At 43.6% G+C, this 26,108-nt stretch overlaps 2 protein-coding genes across 3 annotated transcripts in view; both read left to right on the top strand.

Annotated features, from left to right (window-relative positions):
• The window catches only part of dock8 (dedicator of cytokinesis 8), a 78,875-nt gene extending 60,259 nt beyond the window's left edge, over window positions 1-18,616 (top strand). For both annotated transcript variants that reach the window (XM_079517121.1, XM_079517120.1), the window contains exons 37-48: window positions 3,910-4,068; window positions 5,009-5,109; window positions 6,845-7,037; window positions 8,494-8,637; window positions 9,049-9,180; window positions 9,450-9,584; window positions 9,911-10,000; window positions 10,378-10,614; window positions 11,242-11,385; window positions 13,219-13,325; window positions 15,747-15,917; window positions 16,838-18,616. In XM_079517121.1, the coding sequence (XP_079373247.1) occupies window positions 3,910-4,068; window positions 5,009-5,109; window positions 6,845-7,037; window positions 8,494-8,637; window positions 9,049-9,180; window positions 9,450-9,584; window positions 9,911-10,000; window positions 10,378-10,614; window positions 11,242-11,385; window positions 13,219-13,325; window positions 15,747-15,917; window positions 16,838-16,889 (1,665 nt within the window). In that variant the 3' untranslated portion in view covers window positions 16,890-18,616. The remainder of the gene's footprint in view (window positions 1-3,909; window positions 4,069-5,008; window positions 5,110-6,844; window positions 7,038-8,493; window positions 8,638-9,048; window positions 9,181-9,449; window positions 9,585-9,910; window positions 10,001-10,377; window positions 10,615-11,241; window positions 11,386-13,218; window positions 13,326-15,746; window positions 15,918-16,837) is intronic.
• A 1,374-nt stretch (window positions 18,617-19,990) lies between these two features.
• Window positions 19,991-26,108, top strand: part of aopep (aminopeptidase O (putative)) — a 122,049-nt gene continuing 115,931 nt past the window's right edge. The window contains exons 1-6 of the mRNA XM_079517127.1: window positions 19,991-20,065; window positions 21,547-22,505; window positions 22,957-23,126; window positions 23,307-23,553; window positions 24,504-24,702; window positions 24,917-25,041. Coding sequence (XP_079373253.1) covers window positions 20,054-20,065; window positions 21,547-22,505; window positions 22,957-23,126; window positions 23,307-23,553; window positions 24,504-24,702; window positions 24,917-25,041 — 1,712 coding nt within the window. The 5' untranslated portion in view covers window positions 19,991-20,053. The remainder of the gene's footprint in view (window positions 20,066-21,546; window positions 22,506-22,956; window positions 23,127-23,306; window positions 23,554-24,503; window positions 24,703-24,916; window positions 25,042-26,108) is intronic.

The following is a 26,108-nucleotide window of genomic DNA, read 5'->3' as shown; positions in this document are numbered from 1 at the left end:
CAGCGTTCTGTGTTTAGCATTGTGTACAGACTGTACACTAGACCAGTGTTCTGTGTTTAGCATTGTGTACAGACTGTACACTAGACCAGCGTTCTGTGTTTAGCATTGTGTACAGACTGTACACTAGACCAGCGTTCTGTGTTTAGCATTGTGTACAGACTGTACACTAGACCAGCGTTCTGTGTTTAGCATTGTGTACAGACTGTACACTAGACCAGCGTTCTGTGTTTAGCATTGTGTACAGACTGTTGACTAGACCAGCGTTCTGTGTTTAGCATTGTGTACAGACTGTACACTAGACCAGTGTTCTGTGTTTAGCATTGTGTACAGACTGTACACTAGACCAGCGTTCTGTGTTTAGCATTGTGTACAGACTGTACACTAGACCAGCGTTCTGTGTTTAGCATTGTGTACAGACTGTACACTAGACCAGTGTTCTGTGTTTAGCATTGTGTACAGACTGTACACTAGACCAGCGTTCTGTGTTTAGCATTGTGTACAGACTGTACACTAGACCAGCGTTCTGTGTTTAGCATTGTGTACAGACTGTACACTAGACCAGTGTTCTGTGTTTAGCATTGTGTACAGACTGTACACTAGACCAGCGTTCTGTGTTTAGCATTGTGTACAGACTGTACACTAGACCAGTGTTCTGTGTTTAGCATTGTGTACAGACTGTACACTAGACCAGCGTTCTGTGTTTAGCATTGTGTACAGACTGTACACTAGACCAGCGTTCTGTGTTTAGCATTGTGTACAGACTGTACACTAGACCAGCGTTCTGTGTTTAGCATTGTGTACAGACTGTACACTAGACCAGCGTTCTGTGTTTAGCATTGTGTACAGACTGTACACTAGACCAGCGTTCTGTGTTTAGCATTGTGTACAGACTACACTAGAGCAGTGTTCCCCAAACACTGGGTCGGGACCCATCAGTGGGTCCCACGTGGACACATGGGTCGCAAGTACATATCCCTTTTTGTGTGTTTCCTACAATTACTTTTTAATTATTTAAAATAGTAGAGCGGTGCCCGTTTGGCACTGGCCTACTTGGAACGATGCAAGTTGGAAATACATGCCCCACCCAGAAATTATGTCTTCTGTCCCTTTTATGCCCATATATGGAGTTCTTTGTCAGGCATGCCAAATATGGAGCCTCTGCAGACGTCAGAATGATGTCAGAACAGGCCAGCTCCATAGGGACACTGGGCAGGGGCCCTGTCCAGGTTCTGGACAACCGTGGGTCCGACCGACTCGACACCGGGCACTGCACCCGCTGTGGTGGGTTGGAACGCATGTGTCGAACTTGAAGTCGGTGGCGCGAACGGTTCTTGAGTTACGTGGATTACAGACATACAGACGTACACACGCACAGAGACTTGGTGCATTTATAGTTTTATAGTTTTTTCACTAGTTTGGATCCCGGGGAAACTAATCTTTTGGGTCCTTGGCTAAACAGTTTGGAACTACTGCACTAGACGCTTACACACACACACACACACACACACACACACACACACACACACACACACACACACACACACACACACACACACACACACACACACACACACACACACACACACACACACACACGTAGTGTGTACACACAAACAGACGTCTTTAATTTAATGTGAATTACTTGTAACTCTCTGCGTCCCCCTGTTTGTTTGCATACGGATTGATCTGAATTAGCGTAGCAGCTACATGACTCATCTGTATAGATTAGAGCCTCCTCTCTACCTCTACCTATGTTTGTTCTCATCCCTCCATCTTCCATTTTCTCTCTGTATGTCTGTCTGCCGCTCTCTCACTCACTGCTGTCGTTTCTATTAGATTGTGGTAATATAAAAAGAAAAAGCTTTTCCCAGAAATGGATCAAATCAATAAAATGATCTTTCTGTGGTTCAAGTGGAGTTAGGGAGGGCTTGGAAGGGAGGTTGAGGGAATTATAGGGATATAAAGGAGGAGAGGGGTGGGGGGGGAAGAGAGTGAGACGAGATGGAGAGACAGATGGGGGGGATGTGTTGACTTAGGCCATCATTTAGGCTGCTTGTGAAACACACACACACACACACACACACACACACACACACACACACACACACACACACACACACACACACACACACACACACACACACACACACACACACACACACACAGAGTCGGGGACGAGGGGGGGCATATAGTCTCTGGCTCCATGCTCAGTTGAACAGAATGGGGCCGTAGAGATGATCCATGGGTGATTATGTCTGTGCTAATGGGAGATCATTTCCCGCTTAGCTGGCCCTGTACTGGAGATAGATGGGGACTACACACACATCTACACACACTCACACACACACGCACGCACGCACGCACGCACGCACGCACAGACACACAGACACACAGACACACACACAGACAGACAGACAGATCGGCATATATACTGTACACACGCTCTGAGATGGATGGAAATGTTTGTCGGCCCTGTTATCTAGGACACCGCTGTGTGTGTGAGAAATGGAGAGACACGGGCAGGCAGTGAGGGGGACAGGGGGACAAATGGGGTAATGAATGAAGGAAAGAAATCTTCCAGGGCTGGTATTACTTAGTTTCTCAGAGAGGGCACTTCTTGCCACTTCCATTACCAGCAATATCAGCTCACTTAAATGAAACCCATCTCCTTTCCTCACCACTTAAGCCCTGCATATATGACCATTTTTGACAATTGTCTATAATGACGACCAAAATAGGGACACCGGAAAAGATTTACATTACTATGAAGCTTACCTGAAAAATAATTAGGAAAATACTCATCAAATAAAACAAGATAAAATAAAATCTACCTACAATACCTATACCCATCCATCCATCCGTCCATCTTCAATCGCTTATCCGTAGTCGGGTCGCGGGGGCAACAGCTCCACCAGAGTGCTCCAGACTTCCCTCTCCAGAGCAACATTATTGACTTCCTCCTGGGGATCCCGAGACGTTCCAAGGCCAGTGAGTCGATGTGTTTCCTTCAACTGGCCATTGGTCTGCCCCGGGGTCTCCTCCCAGTGGGACGTGCCTCTAGGACCCTTCCCTAGGGAGACGCCCGAGAAGTATCCTAACCAGATGCCTCTCTTTTCGTGTGCGGTACAGTGACTGCAATACCGCCCCTGCCGCTCCGATTCTCTGGCTGGAGGACGGAGAGGGAGATCAGTAGCTACTACCTACCCTACAAAACAAAAATAAGAAAATGTTGTGTGTCTCTGTGTGTAGGCGCGCACATACACACATTATTTGTAGAGATGCAAGATATAGAAATTTTGGCCGATATCGATAATATACAGGGTCAACTGCAACTGCATACTGTATATACCGATATGTTACATATTAATTTATATCGAGCTCATTGCTGATTTTTTTGTTTTGTTTTAATTTGCAAAGGCATTAACAGTTTCATTATTGTTGTGTCAATATTGGTCAATATAGGTGAAAAATATTGGAATTATTTATCTAAGTGCTAAGTGTTGCCTAGCGTCCGGGAGCCCTGTTTTACGGTAAATATGAGCGATACGATTATTAATTAATAGAAAGCTCAAAAACACGTTAAAAGCGTTCCTGGCGCCATAAGATTTCATGAAAAACATGTTAATTAAGAAAAAATAGAAGATATACAAGCTTGCAGTGTGGCTCAAAGTTAACGCACTTTGAGCTTGTAGATCTGCTGTTTTTTTGAATAGCCAACATAAATGGTTAAAGTGGTTAAAAGTATTGTGATGCTGCTATGTTCACAACCTTTGCTGGGTCCCCCTGGAACCCCCCCTGAAACCCCATCCCCAAGGACCTCACTTTGAGAACCAATGCTTTGGTGCATTACTGCTGTGCAAAACGCTCCCCTGCGCATGCTTGTCTAATGTCTTTTCATGTCCCGGTCAGAACTTCTCCAGGGTGAAGATGCAGGTGACCATGTCTCTGGCCTCTCTGGTGGGCCAGTCGGCAGACTTCCACGAGGAATACCTGCGGCGCTCGCTGCGCACCATCCTGGCGTACGCAGAGGAGGACGCTGAGATGCAGAACACACAGCTGCCTTCACAGGTAGGCTAAAGGGATCCTTTTGGATTTGAACCATTACGGTTCCTTAGCGATTCCCTCATAACGGTCCGATTCATTAACGGTTCCCTTTAACGATTCCTATAGGGGACCCTTACAGGACCCTTACAGGGAACCCATACGGGTCCATTTGGTTTTAAATCCTGACCTAAGGTTTCTGAAAAATTACAAAAATCAATGTATGTTGTTATACAATGTACATAGCAACAAGAACCCAAAAAATGGCTTCCCGTCTTGAAAGGTAAAATCACCAAATGGGTTAAAACCCCTAAATGGGTTAAAACGCTTGAGTACCATGAGTATTGTAATTGTATAGTGGATCAAGTCCACATACCAGCTCTGACGATGTGATGGAACCCATTCTGGTTCCTCAACGTTGGTTCCGGATTCCCCGGGCGCATACAGTGTGTACAGTGTACATACAGTTGGAGGCCATCGATATTGTCCTTTTCTTTTTGCTGAGGTTTGCGTGATCTGCGCAAAAGGACAGTTAACCCATTTTGGCGGGAACCCCTTTTGGTGTTTTAAACATTATGTTATAATTTAGCTATTGAAAAATAGCAGATCTACAAGCTCATAGCGAAAACTGGAGGATTTAGAAGATTTTTTTTAAATTTTGAGGTCAGGCCTAAATGGGTCAAATGATAAGGGACAATATCGGTGGCACCCAACTGTACAGTACATACAGTATATAGTATACCACACTAGATTAGATAGACACTAGATATAGTCTGGGGGGGGGCGAACATTTGACGAAAATACTATCACAGTTACCACAGTTATCAGCTATTTTCGGTGAAGAAATCTTTTCACCGAAAATGGACGATAACTGGTGGTAACTGTACAGGGCAAAGAGGACCCCCCCCCCCCCCCGGTCAGTATACCTACAGTACTATGCTGTAGCATGTTGTTTTGGTATCAACAGGTGGAAGAGCTTCTGAGGAACCTGAACAGTATTTTATCAGACACAGTGAAGATGAGAGAGTTCCAAGAAGATCCCGAGATGCTTATGGACCTCATGTACAGGTGAGACACGTCTGTCTGTCTGTCATATCCATCTGTCTGTTTAAAGTAACTGTCAGTATCTATCTACAGATATGTCGTATCTGTGTATCTCTCGTTCTATCTATCTGTCTGTCATTGTGTCTCAGAGTTTCTCTCACTGTCTATTGCTCTGTGTAGCTCTCTGTCTATACTGTTTATACTCTCTACATGTGTCTCGTGTCTTGTCATGCCGCTGGTTCTTATTTCTCTGTGGTCGGGGCTGTTTTGCTTCTATTTGCCGCCCTCACTATGGCAACCATGTGGTAGCAGTTTAGCCCTCTGATCTAGCTTTGTGTATATGCAAATGAAAAAAAAAGGTGTGTGTGTGTGTGTGTGCGTGTGCGTGTGCGTGTGTGTGTGCGCGTGTGCGTGCGCGCATGCGGTGAAGAACAGACACAAAGACTGCATACATGTGTGGTATGTTGATTTAGGCTCCTTCCATGCATGTCTGCTAATGTCCCCTAGTACAAGTGTCATTCATCATGCAACTTTCTGTTTGGATTTTAGTCACAGTCACCTCATGTGCGTGCGTGTGTGTGTGTGTGTGTGCATGCGTGCGACCGTGCGTGTGCGCATGCATGGGCATGCCTCTGAGCAGAATAGCTAGTTAGCTTGACGGACTCACCTGTGCTGTGCACTGCTCACCCTGACGTTCTGTCTTCAACTCCCAAACACACTCGAGTCATTTGTGTAGAAGACATTTGGTCTCGAGATGCATACATTTATTCATACCCAAAGGTATGTTCACTGACTTCACTCTGCCATAAATGAATTCATTCACGGGCCCCACCGTATTATACGCTTGTCGCTCTCCTAGTGATTATTCGTGTATTATGCCAACTGGAAAACCATTTCCATATTTGTATTGCTCATGACAAATACATTAAGACTGCCTCAGTACACAACCCGAAACACTCCAGCACTTAAAACACACATACCTATTTCACTTCAGCGCACACACACACACACACACACACACACACACACACACACACACACACACACACACACACTGTTATATTTGACATTTGGTGTCCAGATGCTGCTTACATATATTTATACCCAATTACATGGACTCATCTGGCTTGAATTAGACACAATAATTCACCCCTTTTTGCATTGTCCTTTTTCACTACTGTTTATGCAGTCACAGGAAGGCTATCTCTATCATTTTTGTTTAAGTTTTGGCTTTTTGTGTGTGATGTAGTAGCTTAAAGTAGTGTATTTGACGCTATATATGTACAGTACAGTATACATTAAACGCCCACCTGTTTCCTGGGTACAACACAGTAAACCCACTTACATTATCAATATTGTACCCATTGAATCATATGGGAGGCGTCATGGTTCATCCAGAACACTCCATATGTTCAGCTATGGCCACATAACCCACACCCCCCAAAAAAAGAAAAAGAAACACACCTCTCTCCAGGGAGTCGCTGGTATAAAAAAATAAAAAGGAATGGCCCATATGAAAGCCAATTTAGAAAAACACTGAGTGTACACTGTGGTTACAGATCCTAAAGGACACAATATTTCACATTTCACAACCTTGACATGGTGTCGTAACCTCTAAATGGACTGTTGCCCGCTCTGACAGCTGAACGCAATCGAAAGATGCAGAAAAGTAAAATTGTACACAAGTAGTGCAAGGGGAGCAATAAGAGCCATAAATCTACAGTATGCTGATGACTGCCTGATCACCCCCCCCCCTCAGGATAGCCAAGGGCTACCAGACGTCCCCTGACCTCCGTCTGACCTGGCTGCACAACATGGCGGAGAAGCACAACAACAGGAAGTGTTACACAGAGTCTGCCATGTGCCTGGTCCACGCCGCCGCCCTGGTGGCAGAGTACCTCAGCATGTTGGAGGACCACAAGTACCTTCCCGTGGGCAGTGTCACCTTCCAGGTAGAGGGTGCATCATGCGCGCGCACACACGCACGCACGCACGCACACACACAGAATGTACGGAAGCACGAACCTTGTTGGTTCAGACAAATTAGATTAACACAATATTATGCTTAATAGGCACATATTGTATTGTGTTTATTATTTAAGAATTTAATTGCTTGCAGTTTTGCCACAGCTTTATTTTAAGTGCATGTGACAAATTACCTTTGAAACGTAAAAACCCTTGACCTCACAGCTACAGATGGGTGACCATAGCTGTGCTTGTAGTGGGTGTTTGGGTCCTATGCACCACACTGCATTATTCACAGCTACAGATGGGGGACCATAGCTGTGCTTGTAGTGGGTGTTTGGGTCCTATGCACCACACTGCATTATTCACAGCTACAGATGGGGGACCATAGCTGTGCTTGTAGTGGGTGTTTGGGTCCTATGCACCACACTGCATTATTCACAGCTACAGATGGGGGACCATAGCTGTGCTTGTAGTGGGTGTTTGGGTCCTATGCACCACACTGCATTATTCACAGCTACAGATGGGGGACCATAGCTGTGCTTGTAGTGTGTTTGGGTCCTATGCACCACACTCCTGCTGCTGGTCCCCTCAGTAACCTGTGTGTCCAGATGGGGGAGCTGTACTCTCAAGACGTTAGCCATGTACACTGTACTGTAACTAATGGTTTAACATGAATGCATTTGTTGTACCAAGATACAGTAGTGGCTGGCTAGGAAGTCAGGTGCACAGACAGTACACGCTGTAGTTTGCAATTTGTAGCAAATTCTTTAGTACATTTTGTGTTGCGCAAAAATATCCAATCTATAAGCTCACAATGCATCACATCATGAGCTTGTAGATTGGCTATTTCCTTCAGTTTTTGTTATTTTGTTTGTTTAGTTTTTATTGAATTATTTTATTACATTTTCAATTCCTTTTTTATCATCGATTCAATCGATTTGTTTCAACGATTACACCTCTAGTTCATTCATAGTACATCAATTTGTCGATATCAATACAAGAACTAAAGGGAAAACCAATTGCAGCGTGTGCACCTGATCTTCCTGCCTGCTAGATGAGTTGTTCTTCTGGGTCAGCACCTCTACTTATAGCCTACCAAAGACACCTGTGTTTGGGGGCTATCTTCAACAGAGAACAAAATAGTGAGTCATGCTTCTGCGGGTCCATGCATGGGAACAGACTGTCCCTCTCACCTGAAAACAAACGATGTCCGTGAGTCAGTGAGCTGTCAGACATAGACGAGCACTGCTGTGGGGCTGGCACGGCACAGGACATCCTGACCTGTAGCAGTCAGCAGCAGGCCATTGATCGAATGATTATCTGATTAGTTCCATTTCCCACTGTAGGAAATCTCCTCTTGCGCGCCCATGGGTCAGCCCATCGATCATTTGATTAATTAGGACGGTAGCCGATTGATCAACTGACTGATTCCTTCCACAGAACATCTCCTCTAACGTGCTGGAGGAGTCTGCCGTGTCGGACGACATCCTGTCCCCTGACGAGGATGGGGTGTGTTCAGGACGCTACTTCACAGAGCATGGGCTGGTCGGGCTGCTCGAGCAGGCCGCAGAGCTCTTCAGCAGAGTAAGGCCTGCAATGACGTTAAATCTTAAAATATGTAGAAGATGATCTTAAAGCTGTATTGTAAACTTCACCGGTAGTAGCTAAGTTTGTCACACCTTGGCTTCCATAGGGTGTGTGTGAAGGGGAGCTGGAGAGTTGGCTTGTTTTCACACATGGCAGTATAATTCCCCTTATTTATCACTAACTGCCACAGATCACTTAATGAGGCTTGAAAGTACTACAGCAGTCATAGTTTAACCATATGAACCCTAGCGCAGTGGTTCTCAAAGTGGTGCTTGGGGTGGTTCCAGGGGGTCCCCAGCTAAATTCCCTTTTAATGTTAAACTTTCCCCATTGCATTGATTTAATAGATAAAATGTTCCTTCTTGAATGATATCATGATTCTGCTAACCAACAGTAATGTCTTATTAGGGGAGTCTGTATGAGGCAGTGAATGAAGTCTATAAAATCATCATCCCAATCCTGGAGGCACGCAGAGATTTCAGAAAGCTGACTTCCACCCATGACAAACTGCACAGAGCCTTTGATAACATCATTGTGAAGGTATGTTTCTTTGCTTTTGTTTCATCAGGCAGGTTAATTACTACACAGCATATCTGATTTATAATTAAATGGTAGGACACCTACTGGTTGTCAATAAAGTAATTTGAAGCAGATAGCACACTGAATATGACACTAGATGAGCCGCTATCTTTAATGTATTTTGTACATGCAATGAGTGACAGCTCTGTGGATTGTAACTTATTCTTATCTTTTATAAATGTTCTTTAATGAGTAATGGCAATATGAGTCTAATTATTTCTTTCTTCCAGGGACATAAGAGGATGTTTGGAACTTATTTCCGGGTGGGTTTTTATGGAGCCAAGTTTGGGGACCTGGATGAACGAGAATTTGTTTACAAGGAACCAGGGATCACACATCTGCCTGAGATATCCCAAAGACTAGAGGTGTGTGTGTGTGTGTGTGTGTGTGTGTGTGTGTGTGTGTGTGTGTGTGTGTGTGTGTGTGTGTGTGTGTGTGTGTGTGTGTGTGTGTGTGTGTGTGTGTGTGTGTGTGTGTGTGTGTGTGTGTGTGTGTGTGTGTGTGTGTGTGTGTGTGTGTGTGTGTGTGTGTGTGTGTGTGTGTGTGTGTGTTAAGTGAACATTTATGCCTTTCTGTCAAGCTGAAAAAATGTCCTTGAGTGTAATCGGGCTGTAATACAGTATCACTCTTTATACTATATAGCAGCATATAACTTTATATTAAACTATATCACTGTATCCTCTGAACCTAGAACTTCTACAGTCAGTGTTTTGGAGAGGACTTCTTTGAGATGATCAAAGACTCCATACCAGTGGACCGGAACAAACTCAATCCCCGCAAGGTAGTTAAGAGAGTATTATAATGAATCTACTTGTACTTAGAGGTGATGCAATCCTTGAGAATGTATCATGCAAATATCACTTACACCCCTTTTAATCTACTGTTGCAACTGTTATCATTATTCTCAATAACTCCTTACATACTAAATGTACATTTAGCCATTGACCAATGTAGTAGGTATGTTAATGATTAACCATTTAATTGATTAATACTTGTATAATGAATAGTTTATTTTCATCAGAAAGCCAGGCTACTGACTAAACACTGATTTAAGTTGTATTGGTAATTTAATAAATAGCAGATCTGGGCGCCTGCTGGCCTAGTGGTCTAACATCAATTGTGCATTGCTTATTGAATAATTACCATATCCAAATGCAGGCATACATCCAGATCACCTTCGTGGAGCCCTACTTTGACGATTATGAGATGAAAGACCGGCTGACGAACTTTGAGAAAAACTTCAACCTGCGACGCTTCATGTACACCACGCCATTCACCAAAAGCGGCCGGCCGCGGGGCGAGCTCAACGAGCAGTACAAGAGGAAGACCATCCTGACCACCATGCATGCCTTCCCATACATCAAGACTCGCATCAACGTCATACAGAAAGAGGAGGTAGGCTCCATGTTCTGCTGCCTCAGTGCATAACACAAAAATTTAATGTCTGCACGTTTATGCTTGATATTTGTGATCTATGCTGCAATTCTTTGCTCTTTGAAACCGTGGTTATAAGCATGCAGTACTCATGTCAACTCACATCTTTTTACGTTCAAGTGGAATTTGACTGTGGTTTCTAAAGTTTGAGCTCTTTCAACTAATAGAACGTCAATTTTATTGAAGCCCTTGCGTGAACAAGGGATAACCCTGTAAGATGTCCCTGGGTACTCATGTGTCATTGTAAATGAAGTAGCTCGAGGCTTAGGTTCTTCTCATTTCTGGCTTTCAGAAACAGAATCATCTTTATTGTCACATCACAGGCTTTTCGAGTGTGCTCCATCATTTGTAGTGAGAGGTAGGGTAAAGCAGGAGAGTTTAGGAAGAAAAGAAAAGAACACAACATACAGGAGTTTTGATCACACTTTACAAATCAGGATCCAACTGGCTCATATTGATTTTGGATGACAGTAGAAAACAGCATTTTTTGAACGGAATGTCCCTGCGAACAGAGGTTTGGAATCACCCGCCATGGCATCATTTTACAACTGGCCCATTTTCACCATTCTTTCTGTCTTGTCTCTCCAGTTTGATCTGACTCCTATTGAGGTGGCGATTGAAGACATGCAGAAGAAGACGAGAGAGCTAGCCATTGCCACACACAGAGAGCAGCCAGATGCTAAGATGTTACAGATGCTGCTGCAAGGCTCTGTGGGAGCGACCGTTAACCAGGTATCGTACAGCTACCGAGTGGGGAGTGCTAGCTATTATTTACCGTATTTCCCCATCTAATCCCTTCTTGTCATAACACAAAGCACCTGCTCTGTTGAGATCTATTTGATTCAATGAACAAAATGATTGGCAAATGATCTGTTCTTCTTTTAAATTATTGCCCTCTGCGTAGCAACATCCTTTTTTTTTTCCTTTATCCCAGAGGGATTCTCATTAGCATAAACAAACATAAACCAGCCTCTACCTGTATTTATTGAAGACATTTACAGTTTCCATAGTGCAGTAATCACAGGGCACAGGTGGGGGGACGTGACGTTGATTGCACATCAAAGCCCTCAGTCCATCCGCTGCCCCTAATCCTCCCTCCTCTCTCTGCCTTCTCTCCTGATTTAGTTAAAACATCAATTCGCATCCCCTTCTCCCCTTTCATGTTCCTGTGCCGCATGGCACACTGCTGAACTGCAGGTCTCTTTGATCTGATCGCTCCTAGCGCCTGTCGGGCCGGCATGGTAAACGTTGGAGTAATGACAGAGCTAGCTGCAACAACAGCCCCACCCCCCAGATGCTTCGTCTTCTATATTCTAAATCTGACAGGCCCCTTGTTTCAACATGATGGCTATATATCATCTATGTATCTATATCTATATAATATCCTATATTACCAGTAAGACGCCTGAGGGCGAGGTCGTGTGCAGTGGCCATATATGGAGCGTGTCTTGAGTGTACAGGGTTTGATGAGGTCAGATCAACATATGGAATGTCAGAACAGGTCAGCTCCATATATGGAGATCTAAGGGTGGCAGTGGGGGCAGTGTCTTGAGTGTACACGGTTTGATGAGGGCCCAGGTAGGGCCGGGTTTTAAATTCCGGGCCGACATGCCAATATAGAGGCATATAGAGATGGGTTTGGCAAGGATTCAGGGGAGTACGGTGCCCACCATTGTGTAGTTCGGTATGCGGTTGTCCAGAATCCACCACCGATATATCCATATATGAGCATGCCTATATATATATATATATATATATATATATATATATATATATATATATATATATATTTATATAGGCATATAACGGACAAGGCCTGACAGATACAGAGATCTCCATATATGGGCAAAAAAGGGACAGTCAGCCGGATACATTGGGTACTCTGACAAAGCCCTGAAACTATGACTCAGACATCGGTCGAATTGGCGGTGCATCGTAGGTGTGAGGGTCAAGTAGCGGCCCAAACCGCAAATGTGCGAGGGCTGCATGGCCTTGGCCCGAACTGCTATTATATATACTGTATACAGTATAATGTTCAGCAGTGGCCCCTGTAAACATATAACTCTTGTCTGTAATCATGGAAGAGATATCTTGTTTTGGGGATGTCTGTCCATGGTTCAGCCCAAGAGAGCTGTTAGTAATGCTAATCAGCTCTGTTTAAATGTGCCTGTCATGATGGTGGGCGCATGAGCCTCGAGCCTGTGGTTTTATGATAGGATAACAAGATCTCACACAGGGCGTATGGGAAGACAAATGGCAGGTCGGCACGGGGGTTTGAAGGTGATGTTGGCCATGTAGGTGGCTGGATGTTTCTTTTTTGTCCCCTTGTGTTCATTCGAAATCTGGTTCGCAGTAGCAGTTCACCCACTTAGTAGCAAGCCATCTTCCTCAGAGTGAGAGAGAAGAATTCTTTACCCTGTTCTTTCCTTAAATGCACTCACATGCACACCGGTTGAACTTCATATTTTTTTCCGTCGTGTCCTCAGACTTTTCCTTTCTCTTTCTTTGACTCACTCTATTATTTTTCCTCTTTGCCTGTCCTCCTCCCACCCGCTCCCTCTGCAGGGCCCGTTGGAGGTGGCCCAGGTCTTCCTGAATGAGATCCCAGCGGACCCCAAGCTCTTCCGTCACCACAACAAACTACGGCTGTGTTTTAAAGAGTTCATTATGAGGTACGATCCGGTCCAAACCTAGATCCAGTCTAACGTACGTACATAACATGTTGCGACAACTCAGAAAAGTGGGGGAAAGCCCTTTGAACCTGTGGTGGGCCAGTATCCGAACAGGCTCCGCCATCATATTTATTTATCTCCTTCTCATTCCTCTTTCTCTTGATCGTCACTGACACTTTGTACACTTGTTGACTCGTTGAGTTAAATGAACACCCAGGATTTTACCATGTAAAGAGGGTACTGTGACTGTTGGAGAGATGGGGCTGATAATATATATATTAGTTTATTGGATGATACTTCAGGGAAGACTGACGGGTATGATGAATGTGATTTATTATAACTCATCTTGACAAGGTCTTTTTCCATTTCCCACATGACATATAAAGATGTTTTTCCCCCATAATATTGCTCAGCTGGTTTTAATTTCAATGCAGTTGCAAAACATGATTGTTCCCAAGAGTTGTTTGAATACGTTTTTGAATATTCAAAACATCTGAGTGTGTATTTGCATGTGTGTATACATCTACGTAACAGGAAAATCTGTTCATTTTAATATCCTTAGCTTACAGTACATCACATTCCAACTGTCTTGATTGCTGTGAGGTCAGCAAATATTTACAGTAATTTCCCAAACATAATTTTTCCCCCTAATGCATGCAAGATGAGACTCATTTCTACAGAACTATGCCATGTTTTTTTGTTTTGTTTTTCTTCAAAATGGAATTAAGGAAAGCTTCACTTGTATGCTATTCTTTCCACCTCGTACGTTAGAGCTCATGTCTAATCTTTACAATTAATTAATTCTTCTTTATTATTGAGGGTGTATGTACAGTATGTAACAAGTAACTCTGCCCACAGTGACTGTATCAGCATCATTATAAAGGGCAATATTGTACGTAGATCTGCTATTTTTTTTTGGGCTTTTGTGCCTTTATTGATAGTTACAGTGAAGACAGACAGGAAAGAGAGAAGGGGAGAGACATGCAGCAAAGGTCGTCATGAACGGGACTCGAACACACGACGCGCTGTCAGGCCAGAGCCTATACAGTATGTGGCATGCACCTGGACCACTAGGCCAGCAGGCGCCCAGATCTGCTATTTTCACTGAATGTTTGCCCAAGAATAGAGATGCTAAGGGTTCATATGGTTAAGCCCTCTCAGATGGACAAAGAATCCACTAACTCCCACTAACATCTGGCTTTTGTCTTTACTGAAAGCGGTTTCAATTGACATCGAGACAAATGAGCAGTAGTCGCAGGTATTTATCGGTTTGTATGTACAGTATATAGTTGTTACAAAAATTGGAGGTTGCTACCGACACTGCAACATTTCAGCACTACTTCTGCAGCCATAGGACAAATTTTGCTGCTGTTACTTACTGCAGTGTTTTTGTTTTTTGGCCAGGTGTTTGGTGCCCCCCTGAGCTTGGTGTCCAGGGGTGTAGCCCCTAAAGCCTGTGCATTAAACAGCAACACAAACTTCAGAAGAATTTGGTGTTGACATATGTTGTGACATAATGTCATTCAGGTTACATCCTCCAAATATGACAATGGAAGCTCTATCCAATCACAGTTTGTGTTGTTCAATTAGGAAAACACACGAAAAGGTAAAAGTAACAAACAAAAAGGGAGACAAAAGCAACCTAGCATTCGTAACAGGCCTAGAAGAATAAGGAATGGGGTCACATATACTGTGAGAAGGAGTTCCTTGGCAAGTAAATCTTTGAATTTATAAAATATAATATCACATTCACAGTCGCATTCTCTGTGCATTGCAAGACAGGAAGTGAGTTAATTAAATATCCGCAGATGCGATGGAAAATTCTCATCGGCAGTTCATAGACGATGTGCACATTTACTGTATACTGTTACACAACATTGCCGTTTTCCATATTACTCTCATTAAAAGCAGAGAGATAAACTCAGACATGTGTTTGCAATCTTCACCGTCTCTCCGCTTTCCTGCCCACACCAGGATTTGGCCATTATACATGTCATGATGGAACACCCCATACCTGTCCTCTGCACTGACTTCAGACCCTGTGGTGTTCAGCTGTCAACATGTACTCTCCCCTTCTCGGCACATGGGGAAGAATAGGATTTTATTTCTCAGCCATTTGTGACCGTGAAAATCTATTTTGTTCCACTGCTATTACAGATGTCTTGGAAACGGCCCTGTAGGGAAGACATCATTAGGTTCTCATTATAGCAGAGAATACTTGGAAACTACTAACAAGGCGCTCAATATACTGTCAAGTACATTGTTAACCCTTATAGAGAGGAACTGTGCACCAATATAGGTGATGTCATGCAGCCAGTCATTCATTCATTTATTCTTCCACTATACATTTCTCACTTACAGTATACTCACCTCCTCTCCTCATCTTTCCTCTGCTCTGCTCTCCTCTTCTCCACCATGTAGGTGTGGGGAGGCGGTTGAGAAGAACAAGTACCTGATCACATCAGACCAGAAGGAGTATCAGCAGGAGCTGAAGAAGAACTACAATCGCCTGAGAGAAAGCCTGAGGCCTATGCTGGAGAGGAAGATCCCTGAGCTGTACAAACCCATCATCAGACCACTTCTGGAGAACAGGTAAATATCCATAGACAGGTATGTTCTTTGGAAGAACCATAGGTCTATAGTTTTTTTTTTCTTTTAATCTAGTTTTTTCTTCTTAGTTTTGTGAAGTAGTAGAAAAGTGCTATATAAATTGTATTATTAATCTGTACATGATTAGTTATTGGTAGTTGAATATTATTGCTTGTTTTCCCCAAAAGACTGTTTAGACTAAACCGGCTTGGAGTTTTTCAGATCATGTTATTTCCGGGTGTCTTCTTCTTCGGAAGTCCTAGGATCACTCAGGTTGCGGAAGAGCATTTTACCAGCATTAAACTTGAGTGTTTTGTGTCATCTCCCACTGTCACTGTTGTGACTCAACACCAAAGACACTTTCCCTTTCTGCCCGATGTGTGCGACTTGGACTAGAGAGACTTTGACCATTTTAATACATTGTGCGTTTGTTGAAGACAATGCTGAGAGTTTAGCTTAAAAATAGTGAAAATAGCAGATCAGCTATTTGTCTTACAAAGAAGTAGCCTATATAGTGCTCAAGTGGTTTGTGAAAATATTCTCTTTTGTTCTTTTTTAATTGAATCCTGCTCTTGCCCAATGTCAGTCACCAGATACAGGCATGTTTTGATAAAGGCCCATGTCTGGCTAAATGTCCATCATCCACGCCATGTTGCTTTCAATCAATCTCAGAGCAGTAGACTTAAGTGTTTGTAATGCATGTCTTTTTTGACATGTGAGGATGTATTTTATCTTGCTGTCATTGTGTGCTCCTACCACACCGTGCAAACCTGATCCAAACGGTCCCCTTCCCTGCTCTCTCTCTCTCTGCCGTCTCCTTTTTACCGACTCCACCTCCTCTCTTCACGCCTAATCTTGTGTTTATGTCTCTCTGCTCTTCCTGCCTCCTCCCTCCTCTTCTGTACCTCCCCCCCACCCCAAAGGGATTCCTTCAAACGGTTGAGTTTCCGCAGAACTCAAGAGGAAAACTCCTGAGATGCTCATCTGAGCGAGTGCTGCATAAAGGAAAGGGAGGATGTCACACAGCAGAGACGGGAGGAGAAGAGATAAGATGAAAGAGGAGAGGACAGAAGAAAGGGACGGCTCGCTGGAGATGGCCCTGCAATGCTGTGTGGGGTGGAGCATTACAGTACAAAGTGTCTGTTCACAACACAATCTAGTTTCTAAGACCACTCTAGTGTTTTTTAGATTTTTTTTTTAAGGTTGCTGTGTTTTGCTTTATTCTCATGTTTTTTCTTTTTTCATTCTTAGTCAGTTGTTTGCCATAGGAAGTGAAGGAGGAAGTGGGATAAGGACATTACGTAACAGTGGGGATAGAGATTGTGAACACATTGAAGCTTATTCAAAATGCCAGTGCACCTTTCATATTTCTGTTCTTGCTTCTATTTGTGTTGACTTTTGGGATGACTTAAAGTCCTGATAATGCTGCAAACCCTCTGAACAGCAAAAACCTCAGTGTCAATGTATTAATTTGTAACTCTGAGGATTTTACTGGGTACCTGTAGGCGGGTTGGATGAGGATGAGAATAGAGGTCCTTGCTGGCCCAGGGACTGTGTGTGTGTGTGTGTGTGTGTGTGTGACTGACTGTGTGTGTGTGTGAGACTGTGTGTGACTGTGTGTGTGCAAGCAAGCACACACACACGCACCTAAGCAAAGCAGGCTTATGACAATGTGTGCACTCAGAAATGTGAAAAATAAATGTGTATGCATTTGAATAGTATAATGGCAATATGCATTATATTTTGCTTGTGTGCTGAAGCGTTTTTGTACTAAATGATTGATGTCAAATGATGATGTCTGTGCATTCAAGGGCTTCTGAGCATCCACCCCTCTCAGTGTCTCTGGGTGGTATGTGCCACTCCGCACAGCAATTCTATGGATGGAGGATTTCACTGTAAAATAGATGCAACATATTCCTGCTTTGATTACCAAGTCCATATACTTGATGTTATCTTTTGTTAGAAACAATATCCTGTGTAGATATTAGCAGAGTTTTAACTTATTAACAGTGAACCAAAACAATTTCACTGAAGTCAGATATGGAATTGGTCATGGTACATAACTTAGCTGTATGTTGATAAATGAGGCTTATTTTTAAATCCACATGATAATATATGTAATGCTGATAATAAATTAGACACAAAGAAAATGTTTACAATCTTTGAGAGATTATTTTGCATTTTATTCTATGGAAAAGAAACATTTTTAGATCAATGGCAATAATCATTTTATATTACCATGATTCTTGTGTCAGTGATGATGCAGGTCTCAATAAAGTCTTAGTAACATTGTACATATAACAGTGGTGTCTTAATTGATTGTAAATACATTATTTGTTAGGATATTTAGACCTATAGTGCCAAATTTAAACCATTCTTTGTTTACTAACCAGAGCTGTGATGTTTTATGAGGTAGTCATCATATTGTGCTTTCAGCATACATTCCAAGATAGAAAGCTCTCTACTTGGCAGTAAATGTCACATTGCATTCCATTTAGTTTTCTGTTATAGCCTAGGCCATGTGTTTTCTCCACCCATTACAAATGTATAGACAATTGGTAACTGTTATTAATAGTGGCATTCAAGCACTGGAAACTGTACATTTTTCCTTTTTTATGCTAACATGCATTGTATGTGGAATTATAATTCCTTTTGATGCACAAAATGTCAAGGTCACGCACCTAAATAAAACGTAATATATACGAGTGTTGTACTGCAAATTCATCAACTCAAACAAGTTTTTAACAGCTAAAGCTTACAGAAATGTAGCACTAATGAATCAATACAAAGAAAATGTCAGACTTACACGTGTACTAATGATACTTTTTTGACATCTCTGTATGGGTCCTCATTGATGTTCAATTTGATGGTACCATTTCTGTCTATAGTCATATCAGTGACACCGTATGATGTGCGTTGCGCGTGTGTGTGTTTGTGCGGCTGTGCACGTGTGCATGGGAAAAGTACTCAATTTTGTTAAGTACAAGTATCTATACTGCAATGTAGAAATACTCAAAATTATTTAATGTACCAAATCCAAAAGTAGAAAGTACTCATTATGCAGAATGTCTCATTTCACAACTTAGGACCCTCTCGAAAACAAGATACTATTCCTAAATAGAATTTCAAACAAACAACTTTAAAAATGCATAAAAATCGCTTTAAAATAGCAGATCTACTAGTCGGGGGATATTAATACAATCTGGGAATAAATGTCTTACCAATAATTTTCTTCACCAATGTGTTACTAACATATATCCCACATTGGTTTTGTGGCAGCTGCTGAAAGTTGGGGTACCATCAACAACCAATAGCCTATAATATATTGGTATAATGTAATTTAGAACATTTTGACATTATGGCAAAATGTTCTAAATTTCATTATACTTTATTTAAGTAGCATGTGATGTGTCAAACTAGGTTTTTCATGATTCTGAAACCATTCCAAGCATTAGTTTTGCACAAAAACACTCCTTGGGCTAAATTCAGCCATAGCCACTTGCCCAAATGTGCTGACCTCATTACATTTGTATATCACACATGCTACTTAAAGCATAATGAAATTTAGAACATTTTGCCTTATATTGGTTGTTGATGGTACCTGTACCCCAACTTTCAGCAGCTGTCAAAAATTCCACTAGGGTGGTTTAATAAAAACCAATGTGGGATATGTTAGTAGATCCTTCATCCTTTACAAACACATTGGTGAAGAAAATTATTGGTAAGAATGCAGAGCAGAGAAGTGGTTAATGTATGTTTTGTAATAAAACAAAATCTATAAAGTATATAACTATAAAGTTGTCAAATAATTGTAGTGGAGTAAAAGTAATTGCCTCTGAGATGTAAACTAAAATACCTCTAAATTATACTAGTAGTATACTTAACGTATTTTATTTAACTTTACATCAGTGTCACGGTGGTGTGTGTGTGTGAGTGTGTGTGTGTGCGCGCGCCTGTGCGTGCGTGTTGACCGATGAAGATTGATGATAAATTTGAAAGATGAAGACAACAGTGTTCCTTTCAGCCAGGGTATCAAAGGTTCAGCATAATCTTCCATTTATTCTTAAAAAACTACAAGCACTGCTGTCGCTTAAATATGACGACATGTGTTTTGCCGAGAGGAAGTAGATGCATGCTGGATGCAGATGCAGGTCGGTACATTTCATGAGCTTCACACTCACGTACAGTACCATAGTCTGCACTGCTATCCGCTGGCTAAATTATTTTTAAATTGCGCGTTATTGTCATGCCAAGCGTCATAACGTTCCAATATAACGAATAACTTTATTGTAGCGCTACCGGCGTACGGACAGTGGGACTTGGAATAAACAAAAGCATTGGATGCTCTTTGCTGATCTGAGCGCGGCTTGATTTCACTAAGGAGATTAATAAAGTATTTCTATTCTATTCGCATACCTGCTCAAGTTACACCTGAAACCCCCCGCAAAGTAAAGCATCTATAAATCAGAATGAGTCACTACCCATATTAAAGTCTTTCCTTTCACATGACAAACGGTACAACGCCAAACGCGCGTGTGGTGCTACTCATCTTTGAAAGTTTATGACTGCAGCAATTATTTATTTTTTGCTCTGAAAGTCTTTTAAAGGGAAGCTCTTAAGCTCCTTTGATAAGGTGGGTATAAGTTATGCTGTCAGAAGCATTCTCTTGTCCAGTATGTATGTCAGCCAGGCGAGTTGCTACCTGTGCTGCCTTTAAGCATACAGCCATTAACCTGTTTCTACAAGACTCAACATTAAAATGCTAGATTTACTTGTGAGTCAGCTAATAGGCCACAGGCTCTAGATAATAACCTTTTATTTATTTAACATTCTTAAGGTGTTGTACCACCAAGCGAGCCCATACCAGCCCCACTGCTGATTCCCACCACCCTTAAACACTTCAAGTACAGTTAAGAGTGGTGTGTTTTGGACCTGTCTGGTGAAGGAGGGAGATATAAGCTTCTCTGTCTCTGCCTGTAGCTCTGTAGATTATCCCATGTTTTTGTGCGATCAAATGTGTTTTTATGGCTTCGGTGCTACACAGAGAAAACTCTGAGGAATTCTGGCTGTAAATGGTAATTGCACCTTTTTCTTGCCAAGCTTCCTTCACGCCCGGGAGCATTCTAAATGGAGGGATTGTGACAGTAAATAAGTCCATATAGCAGACCTTTAATATAGGATACTGCACGCAGTTAGCTGTTCCGGGCAGTGCGCTGAGGCGTGTTGGTACTACCTCTTCATAAACACTTGTGAAATTGGGATTGTGAAACTTGTTTTCCTGTTTGTGTGCTCGGAGGAATGTGTCAACAAATGGAGTTTGACACTTAAACTAGAGTTTACACTGAGCATACGGACACGAGAGATTTGGCTCCTTCACACTGCACTGCCATAACACACTCAGACTGAACTACTTTGGTCTGAAGAGAAGTCTATATTAGATAAGCAGTGATGGTCTAGTTTGAAGACTAGAATGATATACTGTACACACAGAGTTTGTGCCTTTGTTTTTAGTACTGTGTAGAAGTGTGTTTACCATTAAAGCCATGACAGATAAAGCCATATTTCACTCATGGTCTTGTGCTCTAGTCTAGGATCAACTGTCATTTTCTAACTTTAGTTTTGTCTCTATCAGTGTGACTGTGACATGGAGCATGATGATGTGGACCTCAACCTAGATAAAGATGACCTTCCACTCAGAGCCAACACCAGCCACATATTGGTCAGACACTATGTACTGGACATGACCATTCACTTCCACAGAAAGGTCATCAGTGGCAGCATTGTTCTGTTCCTGGAACCTGTTGCTGGTCCTGGAGCATTGGCTAGTCCTGGGAGAAGAACTGAAATCATTGGTGGTCAAGGAGTTAGGTTTGGAGAGACTGGCAAGACTCCAGCAGAGTCTTGGTGCATTACTGGACATGTGGGTGAAACCCGTGCCAAGTTTAAGGATAAGGCTGTGACTGCATTACAGGATGATAGGAAGGATAAGACTAGGGTTGGATGTGGTGTGTCTGGAACCGCAGAGGAGGAAGGAGCAAAATCAAGGAACAGCGGAGAGGCTGTGGGGGTGAGTTGGGCAGCGGCCGACATAGCTGGAAGAAAATGTCAGCCTCCGTCTGACGTCGGCAAGGTTCACAATGTGCCACAGTCTGCAATACCACACCCCAATGCATCCTGGGAGAGCACCAGCGATGGTGACTTCACCTTGGTGCTGGACTGCTGTGACCTCACTGTGTCAAAAGTTGAGGCGTTAGACATCATCTCTGTGCCATCTATGTCCGGCCTTGTAGAGGAGGTAAAATGTCAGAGGTCAGGGCTCAGCACTGTGGACCAATCAGCAGCCCTGATACAGAAACTGGTGTCCATCCCTTCTGGTCAATGGAGGGAGCAGCATCGGCTGTTCTCCCAGTGTAGCCGAGCCCCTGCTTCCCAGGGTGGGGGTACCCTGCAGTTCCATACAGACCGCTGGAGTCTGCAGGTGAGGAAGAGGGGGGCAGGGACACCTCAGGACTTCCCCCGAGCTCTGAGGATCTGCTATGAAACGAGGCCGGAGGGAGGCTCTGTCACATGGACCAGAGATCAGGACAACAGGTGGGTCAGGAAGGAAATTAGTAAACCCGCACAAACAAGCAAATGGTATGATAATTGATAATGTCTTAAACCACTAATTCAAAGTAACCAGTAATTCACACAAAAGATCAGATGTACAAGCTTGCAGTGCTGTGTGAAGTGTTGCACTGGGAGCTTTTATATCTGACTGCTATGAATAGCCAACGCTAAAATCTAAAATGACACAGATGGTTTCCCTGTCTTAATCTCTTAAGGCTTACCAATTGGCTTACCATACTGAAAAGAAATACTGTAGTGTACATAAAATTCAGCTTTTAATGCTATGATGCATGGAATAGTAATTAAATAATTGTAATTTTTGCTATTAAGCTGTCGGAGTTCATTTTCTGTGTGCATGCATTTCTGTGTGTTTATTTGTTCACCCTTTGAGCACTGAAACTTGTTTATAGTTTACCCTTGTTTGGCCCTCCAGGGTGTGTGTTTACACTGCGGGGTCCCCCATCAACAACCGAGCCCTCTTCGCATGCCAGGAGCCGCCTGTTGCCATGTCAACGTGGCAGGCGAGGGTCCGGGCCCCCAGTGAGTGTGTGGTTCTGATGAGCGGGGAGAATCAGGCCATGCCCACTGAAGAAGAGGACACAGGTAAGGCATTTTCCCGCGTATGCCTCTAGTCTAGTAATAATTAACACAGAATATTCTCTGCAGTTCTACTCTGGCATGCCAGTATCTTACAGAAGGGTACTGGTTTTTGTTTTGTTTTTTCACTCTGAACAATGTTTTTCTCACTTTTTATTTTTCCCTTTCCTTTCTTCCCATCCACAGGTCTCTTATTCTGGGACTACTACGTCACTATGCCCATGCCTGCCTCCACCTTTACCTTGGCAGTGGGCCATTGGCGCCAGGCCACAGCAGAATTTACCACTGCCGTTGAGAGTTGGCCGAGTGGCAGAATGGAGTGTGGGGAGACGGCCAAAGCTGGGCCTGGGTCAGAGACTGTGGCCGGGCCTGCGGCTGGAGCTGGGAGCTCCACCAGTGAAGTAATAAAGTGCTCTACTCTCCAGACTGGCAGGTATTTTATTATTTTTCCTGTGTTCGCTTCCTCTGTTCTTCTCGTAAGGCTGCCGCCTCTCCAGTGTGTCCTTAACCCAAGGCTGGCCCTGCAGCCGTCTATGGCAGAACGTTCCCCTTCACAATGCCATAAATGGAGCAGGTGAATTACTGTAGGCACAGTGGGTAGCACTTAATCAAGGGCCTAACTTTTTTTTAACTTTTGTTTTGTGTGGCACAAACCCCTCTTTAACAGGACAGCGTGCATAACAGCATAACATGATGCCAACATCCTGCTTGTGGTACAAAGCCAGGAGGCAATAAAATAAAGTATCTCAGATACAGTAACAGGATGTAGCGTGCGGCCCAGGACACTAGTAGCACCAGGGGCCAGGGCTAAGGGTGGAATGGAGTTTGCCTGGACTGGTGTGTGGCTATAGTATGGGCAGGGCCGGGTTGGTCTGGGGTCTCCCTCTCCAATGCCCAGAAGCCTGGCAGGTCTTCCTCTGGGTTTCCAGTAATCGTCCTACTCCTCCCCTCATGGTTTTCCTCCAGGAGCAGCCCAGCCGTAGCCTGCTGCCGGCCCCAGGCATCTCCAGCTACAAGGACAGCCTTTATTTCGCCTGAATGGCTGGAAGGAAACTTGGAACCGACTTGGAACCCCTGGAACGGCTCTTATACTGGCGATGGAGTTAATGCTGGATATTGGATTTTTAGTGTCAATGAGATTGAATGTCTGTTCCTCCAATATGTTTGGGCTCTCTGCTGTTTGCCCTTGTGACGCATATAGTCCGCATTTCCACTGCTGTCGTTTCCATGCCCTGCATGGAGACAGGACACATTGTGCTATATTTGGGTTCCTGCCTATAGCCCTGCATATCCTTTTTTTAAATGTATTCATTCGTTTTTATTAACCTTGGTTTAAATGTTCCTTCCCATTTCATTTTTTTCCCCTTTACCTGCTGTGCACAGCGGAGACCAGACAAGCTCAAGCTCGGTGTTCTGTGACTCTCAGGGCCACTCTGTGGCCTGTTTCCCAGACACGGTTGATGAGAGCGTCACCTGTTCCCATGACGACTATCCTTGCCGATTCACGGAGCCGTCTGCATGGTCACAACGAGTGGTGCCACACCGTGTGTTTGCCCCTGACTGTCTGCTACAGAAGGCCCAGGTAGAAGGCTCTGGCAGGGACACCTTCACTCTGTAATTCTTATTTAAATAGATGGAGTACAATGGATCATTCTTAGCCAGCTGGCTCATTTTCAATTGCATCTGGGCAGGATGGTAAAGCCAGTCTGCAGTCTATTCATGAAAAAAATACATTGGAGAATGGAGAGTCTTAAAAATATAATAATGGTGCGCTGTCATTTCTTTCTGTTTCCCAGATGGGGGTCCTCTCCCTGCTACCTCGTTGTTTGGCTGCAGCCCACGCTGTCCTGGGTGTTCATCCCTTCCCCCGCCTTGACCTTCTCATTGTCCCCGCGGGATTCTCTAGCCTGGGCATGGCCAGGTAATTGTGCCTGGGTCTGTTAGAGGAAGGAAGGGCGGACGGTCGATTGCTGGCTGTGAAGTTGGGCATTGGTTGGATAGTGACATATTTGTGTGGTGGAATGTTTAGGTTTCCGTTAAGCTGCCATCACTGTCATACTTCACATCACACATCTCACATCACTCTGTCTCCCTGCCTCAGCCTCCTCGGTGGAATTGTAGCGGAGTAGAATTCTGGTATGCACCAAATGCAAGAGGTCAACCGTAACCTCCTCCACACACTATTTAACTCTGTCCTAATTGCCCACCCTGCACCTCTCTACCATAACCATGAACCCTCTCTTTAAAATGGATCCTCAATACTTTGGCCTAGAGCTACGTGTACAGTGTTAACCAATAACACAGAGGCTGCCAGTTCATTCCCTCGGGCCGAAAGATAGATGCATTCATCTGTAACTAACCAGAGTTTGGATAACATTGGTATAACCACTGTGGTGCCCTTGAGCAAGGCATTAAACCCCAAACTGTTTTTATTTCCTCCTCTCTTTACACCACTTTTCTTTTATCTTTTCCTTCATGCCAACTCCTGCCGCCCTTGTGCATCCCTCCAAATCATTGTTCTCCCTTTCATCTCGTTTCAGACCCCCAACCCACTCTGTTCCTTTCCTCAACTGTCAAACTCGGCTGCATGTTCTCAACTCAGCCCATTTCCCAACTCCACAGACCCCAAAACCCCTAACCCCAAAAGTCCTGACCCTCCGATGCGAGAGCAGGCCCGCTAAACCCCTCTCTCTGACACAGTCAATAGCCTGCTGTGTTATGTTGTTTACCAGCAGTGGTTTCAGGTGGTCCACAAGCTCACTGCCTCACACTAGGCCTGTGTGTGTGTGTGTGTGTGTGTGTGTGTGTGTGTGTGTGTGTGTGTGTGTGTGTGTGTGTGTGTGTGTGTGTGTGTGTGTGTGTGTGTGTGTGTGTGTGTGTGTGTGTGTGTGTGTGTGTGTGTGTGTGTGTGTGTGTGTGTGTGTGAGAGATATGAAGGGTAATGTGTTGGAGCAAAGCCACAGGCTGACAGATTCTACAACCTTAACC

This window comes from Electrona antarctica (assembly GCF_951216825.1).
Source record: "Electrona antarctica genome assembly, chromosome: 12".
Taxonomy (NCBI): Eukaryota; Metazoa; Chordata; class Actinopteri; order Myctophiformes; family Myctophidae; genus Electrona; species Electrona antarctica.
This window is presented reverse-complemented; position numbering and strand designations above follow the sequence as displayed.